The 10886-nt window shown below is 44.5% G+C and overlaps 1 protein-coding gene across 1 annotated transcript; it reads right to left on the bottom strand.

Annotated features, from left to right (window-relative positions):
- Positions 1-443: 443 nt before the first annotated feature.
- On the bottom strand, positions 444-10461 carry ODC1 (ornithine decarboxylase 1). The gene is made up of 11 exons (XM_041477913.1): positions 10194-10461; positions 7115-7263; positions 6775-6948; positions 6436-6608; positions 6019-6153; positions 5780-5861; positions 5367-5450; positions 3923-4085; positions 3722-3834; positions 3236-3450; positions 444-918 (listed from the first exon to the last, which is right to left on the bottom strand). Exons 2-11 carry the CDS (start codon positions 7214-7216, stop codon positions 777-779), a joined length of 1383 nt encoding a protein of 460 aa, XP_041333847.1. The 5' UTR covers positions 7217-7263; positions 10194-10461; the 3' UTR covers positions 444-776.
- Between the last annotated feature and the right edge of the window lie 425 nt (positions 10462-10886).

The following is a 10886-nucleotide window of genomic DNA, read 5'->3' as shown; positions in this document are numbered from 1 at the left end:
GTTTTCCTGCAACATATTAGAGTTCTGGCACACATAACAAGCAGTGTGCCACCCGTGGAGCCTGTGCTGTATTCTCTCAATGACTAGATATGTTTATAAACAGCCACAGCACTTGCAGAAAACCAGCACTGCACCGAACCAGCAATATGCAACTTGGTACACACATGTTCAGTAGTGAAAAATAAATGTGAATTCACAAGAGTTCACAAAGTATTCAATTTGTTGGCAGTCAACCTTCTTCTAATCACATATGAAAAAAGACAGTTCCATTTCCCTACCCATTGAGGGGGCTTCCTTCACTTCAGCTGAGAGAGCAAGGGTAGGGGAGATCCATTTATTAGTAAGTTCTGGGCTTGCAGCATCTGGTCTGCCCTCATATATGCTGTATGAGCCATCTATGACACATTAATTTTCTACAGACTAATGAAACACAGGACCAGTTATTTCAATATACTTTATTTTAAAACAGGTAGGTCACAAAGCACTAAGCTTAGCCCGTTCTGCCATACACAAGCTACAAATACTTGTTTGACAGTTGAGGGTCAGTCTTTAGTAGCATACATGAAAAGTGAATAAAAATCCATATAAAACAATATTCAAATAGTTTCCATAGGAACACAGATAATTGTGACCCATCTCCTAGTCATTTTTCTTGCATTTATGCCAAACCTAAATGTTAAAAAAAACACTTAAAAATTCTACCAAGAATTAAGTTAACAGTCCCCCAAATGCCCTAAATTCAATGACTAACCTTGCACTTAGTTACTAAATATTACCTATACATTAATACTAGCTGAAGCACAAGTTGCTGGATATTCAATTCCACTTTCCCAGGCACAAGAGACTGGCAGACTAGCAACATCCTGTTCCTCCACCTCAGCTAGGAATCCTTGCTCCTTGATCTGCTGCATTAGTTGCCTAAAAAGAAAAAAAAAAAAAAGAAAAAAAAAAGAAAAAAGAAAGAGTCAAAAACTGTTTCACTGCAATCTACCTAAAAATGTAAGGTACATTTTTTACAATTGCCAGTATGAAATGAATTCTTTATGCATCACCTGCAATCCTGACATTATTATAATAAAGGGAAAACATTAAAAACAATAAAAGCAGAATCCATGCAGGTCACTTGTGGCTGGCTAGGCTTTAGGGAAAGTGCCAATACCAAGCTGATTTTACCATTTCTGTGTAGGATTTAGATTTGCAAAGATGCACCCATACAGCTACATCTGTATACCTCATGCTATATAAATTTACTTAGTGCTCAGTAGTTCAGAATTTCAGATGTGAAAACCCCTGACAACTTGAGTGTCACTTATTCAACACCCTCACATTACTGGGTAACTTGAATCAAGAAAAAATATGGATAACAGACTAGGAATATAAAGGAGCTGACCAGACCAGTGAGAATCAAACAACTCCTTCCATATTCAGACAAGAAAACTAGAACACAACCTCATAAGAAATTCAGTTAACTGAGTTTTTGGACTTAGTGCACAGATTCATAGAAAGGTTTGGATGTAACCCAGGATAGGTTTGGCTTTCTGGGCTGCGAGGGCACATGGCTGGGTCAAGTCCAGCCTCTCATCCACCAGGCACCTCCAAGTGCTTCTCAGCAGGGCTGCTCTGGATCTGTTCATCCCCCCAGACTGATTCATACCAGGGGTTGCTCCCATCCAGGTGCAGCACCTTGCACTTGGTCTTGTTAAACTTAGTAAGATTCCCACAGTCCCACTTCTCAAGCCCGTCCCAGTCCCTCAGGTGTGGGGTGGCATCCCATCCCTCAGGTGTGTCAACAGCAACACTCAGCTTGGTGTCATCTTACAGTTCCAGTTATCTTAGGTATGCAAGGCAAACAGTTGTGCCACTCATGGCTCCCCATGTATTACTGGTTTTTACTTAAGGCACATGTAATCACCTTGTCCTTTATCTTTCACAGTTTCTAGTCACAAATTTAGTTGTTCATCTTTAGAATACGTAGATGACATTCCAAAAGACTTTTGCCTGTCCTAGAAAGATCTGCACCACAATCTCATTGATGCATGCCTTTCAGTTAAGGGCCAGCCCTTATCACACAATTCTCTTGCCAAAACAGAAAATACACATAGGCCTGAAAGAGGGCTGTGCTGTGGCCTTGGATTACAGCTATGTTTGTATAATTAAGCTCAGCATGCCTGAGACCAAGTATTAAATTTTAACAGCAACCTAGTGATACAGTGAAAAAGCAAATTATTCTCCCACAGAGCCATTTTTAGTTCAATTAGACACAGTTAAGGGAAGTCTAAAGGCTTCATGTGTTTTGAAAAATGCTTCAATCGACTGGAGGTTACACTAAGGGAAAGAAAAAATAAAAGCCCTGCTTATACTGGCAGGGTTAGTAGAAGAATAGAGGAAACTTCCTCTTACTTTTACGTCAGGAATTTCCCTGAGCTTAAAGATTTTCAATAAATTCAAAAACAATCCAACAGCAGAGCTAATCACGCTTTAGGGTAACACTTCTGCCCAAAAGTCCTCTGCCAGTTCAGCAGGCAGATACCAGTGGAGAGGTAAGGGCTTCCTCTTACAGGAAACCCCACTTTTACAGAAGGTGCAATCCATTAACCTGTATTGCAATGCAGAGCACATAGGTTACTTTAAAACTGCTGTTTAAGTTGCAGTTTCACAGTATCCTTGCACTTAAAAGGTAGTCCTGCTTTCTTTACTTACCTGTTTAATAACTTCCCATGGAGATCTAGCACTCTGCACTGAGCACTGAGCCAGAGCTCAACCTAAACCAAGGAATGGCTCTCAAACAAACATAGACATCATACTGTGAAGCAACACTGCATCCAGCAGTCAGGATTTAGTAAGCTACTAATTTAGAAGACAACATATTATAACTGTGATTGACTGGCCTCTGATTACAAGTGACAGAAGCTAATTGCAAAGAATTCATTATTCTGTATGTTGTGCAATAGTGAAAACACTAGCTAGAATCCAGATTAATGAAGTCTACTAACACTGCCCCTTTAAAAGCATCTCTCCTATAAGCATGTACATCAAAGTAATTAGTAGCATCAACATTTTTCTAACCACACAGCAAAAGCTTTCAGAAGCATTGCCTTCTCCTACACCAGGAAGAGATTTACAAGAGCTGCGGCACCAAAACTCCCCTTGCTTGTTAAGGGGTAGTCAACTGATACAATCTATTTATTACAGTGATCTCGGAAGTACTGATGGATCAAGATACTTAGTTACTAACCATGCTGGTCTTGACATCACATAGTGTATTGCTGGCCTCTGGAATCCATTGAAAGTAGAAGCTGCTGCAACAGTATAGGCACCCATGTTTTCAAATAGGATCCAGTCACCAACATGCAGCTCGGGCATATTAAAGCGCTCAACAATCCGATCTAAGCCATCACAGGTTGGTCCCCAAATGCTGCAGGAGTAGCAGCTGTCATCTGGCTTAGGCCGCTAAAGAAGAGAGTGGAGTTTAATTATTTGACTATCAAAATAGAGCTTCCAGAAGTAATATAGTGTAACATTCCCCCTCTGAAGAAAAGGAAGAGCTGCTTGCAGGTTCTTCACCTCTGGCTTTGAGTTAATTCCACTGTGTGCTTCGTAAGTTAAACACCAGAGTCTGGCAACATGAAGGGAGCAGTGAACTGAGAAGTGACTGCTGTGACAAGGACTCTCCTACACCCATGATATGTGACTAGCACGTGGTATTTCTGAATAGGCATACCTTTTGCAGGACTGGCTTAACATGTGCATGATCATACAAGATGCAGTTGAATGATCCATAGACCCCATCATTCACATAGTACATAAGAGTTTTGTCATTTGCATCATCTTCATCTGGAAGAAGTCAAGACACCAGTGAGAAAAAGTCTTGGAAAGACACACACAGTTGGCTAGATCTAAGTCTAGGTCTTGATTTACATACCATCAGAACCTGTTTGCTCCTTTAACACAATTTTCTTTGCAATGATGTTGACTGCCAGCGTGAATGCTGATGCAACATAGTATCTTCCTGGCTCTGCAATAATATTTATTCCAGAATCTGAAGGGAAGTATTTATCCAGTGCTGGGTTGATTACACTTGTGATCTAGGGAAAAAAAATCAGATGCCAGTATTAATATTTCAGCAGCTACTCAGGTGTTACCTTAGAAGTCTGAGATTAAGTAAGACCCTCAAATTCAAAATTATATACTAGTGAAACACGTAACATCAATTGTAATTTCTGTTGACTGCTTTTGCTTTTTCTCATTCAAAACCTTGTTTGCAATTAAATTCACTATATACTAAATACAAAGCAAGAAAAGCAGACACCACTTGCAGCTTAGTTTAAGAAACAAAACAGGTCATATTTGAGGCTGAAGGAAATCACCTCTCCTAGGCTCATTAAACCATCATTAATGCCCTGCAAGTCCCCACACTCTAAATTTGATTTGTAGTCCACTTGTAGTGCTGCTACTTATGCACTATTCCACAGCTTACTAAACCCAAAAGATGTCATCTCATGGGATCATAAGCATACAGAGGCTTTACCATCATAGCTGAAATTCAGTTGCCATCATGAACAGTTGTTTCCAGGTTCTGAAGTTATCATGAAGCTGCCTCCAACCACAACATGACTGTATCATGCTGCGGAGCCCAATGACATAATTTACTTGGATGCCTCACACATGGCCATACTGCACTATGAGAAGCCAGACTTCATTAGGAGGTACCAAAAGGGCTACAATGTTAGCTCACACTATTATAAGAAAACATTTTATGTAACCTGCTGTATCCTTATGTTAATGTGTAACATTTAACACCTCCTTGGGTTAGAAGGCAAGGTGCTCTGACAACACTGCTTTAAGTGGAAGTCCCAGCAATATTCAGCCCCCTTGCCTCTTCTGAAAGCAGAGATATTGCTGAGGTAAAGCAGACTGGAAAACACTGAACAACTGAAAAATTATCCAAAAGCTAGCCCAAAATCAAATCCAACACTGATCTCATATGCTGCCACCCCTAAGGACAGTATGGGTTCAGGACTACCCTTTCACCCTATTTGGGAGCAGTGCCAATCTATTCAGTCTCCAGTACAGTGCCAACTGGAAGAAGGCTATGTTGAGTGAGAATTAAGCCTGTAGTTAAAACTGGCTTTACTTTTTTGAGACTTCTGCATGTTTGTGCAGTCATTTAGCTATGTATCTAATGAGCTCATCTAATTTCTAGTTTTCAGATTAATTCCTCTTTCTCTCTTAATTACATTTCTGACCAAGCAGACACATTTTTGCAAATCTGCCTGCATACAAACAGAAAAAGCAAGATTTTATTTAATCCAGATCAACACTCAAAGCAGACTCCACAACCTGATAACTTCTTAGCAAAGCTATACCTCTTCAAATTTAAGCTTGACATCTTCAGAGCCTGGGAAGCCACCACCAATATCAAGCAGATACATATTGAAGCCAAGTTCAGCCTAAAACGAAATGAACAGCAACACTGTCAAGAAAAGTTTGTAATTTATGTCAGTTTATAATTTATCATTTAAGCTTAAAAAGTAGTGTGAAGCCATTTTGTTAACACTTGAAACAGAGCTAACACGTGTTCAAGTAACAGTAATTTGAGTTTGAGCTGCCAATTTTAGTTTTGCCAAGCTGGTCAAAGTAAGCTACCAAGACCTAAAAAATTCCAACAACATCAAGTCAGTGACTTAGCTAGCTTTTAACCTCATAACAGTTGTACACTTCATTCAGTTTTGCCACAACAGTTGAGCAGTGGTTCCAGAGAAAGTAGAACTAGACTTACTCCCATATCAAACACACAGCGGGCATCAGAAATGGCTTGAACAAAGGTCTCTGGGTCTGTACATCCACTTCCAACATGGAAACTACAAAAAGATACAAAAAATCAGTTGCTATTTGGCAAATTACTCAAGAAGTTTTTTATAAACTCATGCCATCACATGCAAAGGCATCTCTCTTTTCAGGTAGACTATTTAAAGGAAACTTATTTGGTATGACTGTGTTTTGATACTGTCAGCTCACCTAACTCCAACAATGGCAAGGTCAAGTTCTTTTGCACGCTCCAGAAGAAGCCTGCTAGTCTTAAGTGTAGCTCCAAATTTAACACTCAGACGACAGACTGCTTTGGAGTCATCAGTGGTAATGCGCAAGACTAACCTAGAAACAGGAAAAAATGAGATGGTTTCAGTATAACAGACATCACCAGGCAGCTATGATCTCAGAATGAGACTGAGCTTAAAGATACAAGCTGCTCTGTATATCTCTTCCTAAAGTGCCAGTAAACTCTACTAGATTAGATTTCACTGGTTAAAAGTTTGCTTATCGTTTCACAGTTTTGCAGACTACCTTAAACTAATGAAGAACAAGTTTCAGATAAAGCAGATATTTCTGTATCTTGGGAACCCATAGAAGAATGATAGAACAATTAACATTACTTACTTGGCTTTTGGATGGGCCCTTGCAACTTTCATTAGTTCTACTTCACTGTCAAATGTCATCATCTGCACACCACTGCTGGCAGCATGTTTGATTTGAGATACTTGTTTGCAGGGATTTGCATATATTATTCGCTCAGGAGGCACACCAATGCTCTGTACCAGTTGTATTTCAGTCTGAAGAAAGAACACATTACACTTTTAGAAGAAATTTCTACATAGATGATTAATGTAATCAGAACAACAAAAGCAACACCACTCAGTTATGCTTAATTTTACACAAACGTCTTGTAAGGATGCACAGATACGAGCATCACAGATCAGAAGACAGCTGAGATCTCACCTTACTGGCACAATCAAATCCTGCCCCAAGAACAGCAAGTGTCTTCACAACAGCTTTGCTGTCGTTGCATTTTACGGCATAGAAGGGGGTCACCCGAGGAAGGGCCTTATGCCACCGCATGTGCTTCTTCACAATGTCCCCGAGGTCAGCAACATAGAAGGCATCTTTATCATCCTAGAGCAAACACACATCTTAACCTTACAAACAAGAGATAACAGGATAAGCCTAGAGGTCAGCATTTGAGGGGGCTGTCTTGTGGATCATTTGCAAGGACAACTTGTTCTATTAGTTTATAAGTTTGTAGCATCATGAAATGTAGTGGTTTTCCCATCATACTTACAGAAGATGACACTTCATTTATTTTTTGGTCAAGGATATCCTTGGCAGTGAAACCTTCATCAAGGAAGGTCAACTCAAATTCTTCTTTGCTGAAGTTACTCATGACTTCCAAGATTTCAGGTTTATGTGAAAGGACTTGGATATGAAGTGCTGGAAAAAAAAAAAAAAAGTTAATCACTTAATTTGAGTTCATATAGTTTACATTCAATACTTCACTTAGATTCATATAGTCATTATATGACCACTACTTTGTGCCCATATAATTTACAATTATACAGCTCCTATAATGATCACTAATAGCTGCACACATTAGGCACTTGCATATGACAGAACAGATGTAATCAGAACCAAGGAGGCAGGCCAAAATAATCTTGCTAGCTGGAAGGCAAGTTCTCTGTTCAACAATTCAATGATCCTCTGAGTCTGCTCAAAGAAAAAAATCAATCAAATAAATACTGTCAGTTATTATTAGTCTGGCTCCCTGCAAGTTTCTGCTCTCTTTTCATTCACCTCCACATCAGAGCTATCAATACTATGGCTAGCGTCTACTTACAACTTTTTTTTTAAAAAACTCCTAAGCACTATTTTAGCTCACCAGTTTCAGAAGAAAGGGTTTACTTGTTATTGCCAACATAATCCAAGACTTTACTGACTTCTGAGTAGTAACAACTCTCATTAGGTCCAAGCCAGGAAAATACCTGGATTCTCAATACAGTTCAGACTGTGCACAAAGCAGACCTGAGAACAGGGCTTTCCTTGAAGTTGCTCTGTTGGTAGTCAGAGCTTCCCTGTTCTACTCATGACCTCCAAGCTACATGAGAACCTCAGCTGTCATGAGTGGCAGATACACATTTTGAGACTGGTTCGTAACTCTGACCTGCAGAAAAAAGTCTTAACAGGGATCCCAACTAGCACTTTAGAACAGGAATTTACAGCAGTCCATTACAAATCTGCATTGCTAACAGAAATCTATCTGCTAAGTAGAAAGTCCCTTGAGAACTAGAACTAAAGAGCAAAAGCACACTCCTCTGCCATCCATGACCCATGAAGCCCATGGGCCACCCTTTCACTGGGCAGTCCAAATACAGAACAGCAGCATTCTCCATCAAGCTGTTAAGCAGAGTGTGTGCTACCTTTCAAAGACCTCAGCACTGCAAGTCACCCACGTAACGGGGTCCAGCCCTCTTCCTTCTCTCAGCAATTTTACATTCAAACTAGACATACAGACTAGGACTGAAAATTATGCAAACTCTGAATTATTCACTAATTTTAAGTTATGTTACTGTTTCCTTTATTTTCAAAAAGTTTGGCTATAAACCAATGGAAAAGGGATGTTTTATAGTTGTTACAGATTAACAAGGTTCTAAAACCAACAGAATCATTAATTTCATATATGCATATAAAAACATTCATTGAATTGTATTGAATAACTTTGAAACATCAGCAATTATGCTTCATTTCAACCTTCAGAAACATATGGCAACAAGAACTACTTTGTATCTTTTGATAATTTCTCACTTATCAGAGACAAATCAAATTTGAGAGTCAAACTAGATTAAGCTTTGATTCTAATAAACCCAGCAATCCATTGAACCTCATTCTCCTTCTGCTCTCATTCACGTGCAGTGATAATTCTACCACAAGCTGGATTAAAGTCTTCTCTTTAAAGCCTCTTTGAAAGGACCATAAGAAACAGCAAATTAAACACTTCTCAGGAGGTGCTTGTTACTAAGGAGAAATTGCATCTCATCATAGACTTGCAGCTTTGCAGAAAGCAGTTCAGGGACTTGAGCTGTGGTTAAGAGATGTGAACATCATCAGGAAGAATTTAGTTTAACTTCCCCTCTGCAGAGAGCTGCATGAACAGCACTTTTCCTTTTAACATGTAAAAGGGAAATTACTTTTACCGGCCACAACATATTTTGTTAAAAAGTTCTTGCAAGCTTTCCATCTCATTGCATAATTTTAACTACAGTGTAATTACACAGCATATAGACAGAACACGGTCATGTAGGTGCAAACTGTAGTCTCCCAAAGGATGTTTCTACTTGGACTGTGTGCAAAGTGTCTGCAGCTCCCCAGAAGAAAGGCAATTTATGCTCATTTAGAATTTGTTCTCCAGAACATTCCCCTATTTAGCAGCTGTACTTAGAGCTGAGTCATGCCTGCAGGCTCGGTACTCAAACAGCCAAGCTGCGTCTAGAAAAGGCGCCCGAGGCGGTTCTGACTCCGGAGCTTGCAGAGCGCTGCGGGCTGCACGGACGGGGCCGGCTGCGCCGCGCTCACCGACGCCCTTCTCCCGGCAAAGCCACACGGTCCCGCAGAGGAGCCTGACGCGGCCGAGCTGGGGCTGCGCTGCCCGGCCCGGCAGCGGGGCACTGCCCGCCCAGCCTGACACTGCGGCTTCCCGAGGAGGCGCCTGTCAGCCCCGGGGTGCGCCTTCCTTACAGCTCCCACCACCCTGCGGCTCGGCGCCCACCCGAGCCGTCCGGGGCAGCTGCGCACCGCGGGAGAAGGGCTCAATCCCCATCCCTCGGGGTATTCAAGCCCAGTCGGACGGGGCTCTGAGCAGCCGGGTCTAGTGGAAGTTGTCCCTGCGTAGGCAGAGTTAGACCTGGATGGTCTTTAAGGTCCCTTCCAACTCAGACTACTCTGTTATTCTCTGATCCGCTCCCGGCCCAGGCCAGTGCTCGCCGGGTGTGCAGGAGGCAGCGCCCCGTCGCCCCTCGGCCCAAGGGCGAGCCCGCCGCCCCAAGCCCTGTTCCTGCCACGCACCTGCCTTTCCCCACCCCGGAAACGGCCCGGCGGCCACGGCGGGGCCGTCCCTTCCCTCGCTGCCGGAAAGCGCCGCCAATGCTCCCCAGGCGAGCCGGGGAGCCGGTCTGGCCCGCTTACAGCCGCCCGGAGCCTCCCGCCTCCCTGCCGGGGCCGGGGATTCCCCGTGCCCGGTGGCAGCACCGGCGCCCAGCCCGGGCCGCGCCGCTTGCCAGCGGCCCCGCAGACACGTGGCTCCATGCCGGCCGCTTCCGCCGCGGCCCCGCTCCCCGGCACAGCCCGGCGCATCCCGCCGCCCGCCTCACCTCGCAGCTGTGGCGGAGCTGCTGTCAAGCCCCCGCGGCAGCCGATCCCCTCGCTCCGAGCCGCCTCCCCCTCCTCCTGCGAGCCGGGCGCGGTGCGCGGAGCCGGGCGGGAGCGCCGGACCGGCTGAGGAGGAGCGGGGCTGGCGGAGCGAGCGGGGCGCCGCGGCTGACAAAGCTTCGCCACGGCCGCCGCGCTCGTATTTATAGCGCCGCGGCGTCGCTGTGGCAACGCACCAGCTCAAACCAGCCGCGATCGGCTGGGACCGGGCGCGCTCCCACCGCCGCTATTGTGACGTACGGCCGAACATGCGCACGGCGCCGCGCGCCCCCCGTCCGCCCCGCCCGGCCCGGCCCCTGCCGTGCGCCGGGCCAGCTGAGCTCTGCACGGGCTGCGTCCCTCCCGGGGCCCCTTCCCCCGTGGTGCCGCCCGGGACGGGATCCCCCTGCGGGGTGATGTGCGCGACCCCAGCCCCGCCGGCTGCCAGCAGGTGCATGGACCGCGCCGTCCCCGCCGCCGGTTCGGTGCCCCCGGCTCGGTACTCCCGGGTCGGTACCGTAGCCTTAGCGTGAAAAAGCGGCTCAGGAGGCCGGAGGGTTGCGGCTTCAAACGATGCCTTTGGCAGATGGTGGAGGAAAGCGCTGCTGAGCCAGGGGACCCGGAGTGTGTCACACCCGGCGTGTCTGTGGGCGACA

Source organism: Pyrgilauda ruficollis, unplaced genomic scaffold, assembly GCF_017590135.1.
Source record: "Pyrgilauda ruficollis isolate IOZ18807 unplaced genomic scaffold, ASM1759013v1 scaffold42, whole genome shotgun sequence".
Lineage (NCBI taxonomy): Eukaryota > Metazoa > Chordata > Aves > Passeriformes > Passeridae > Pyrgilauda > Pyrgilauda ruficollis.
The sequence above is the reverse complement of the archived record's forward strand: the minus strand, read 5'-3'. Positions and strand labels throughout refer to the sequence as shown.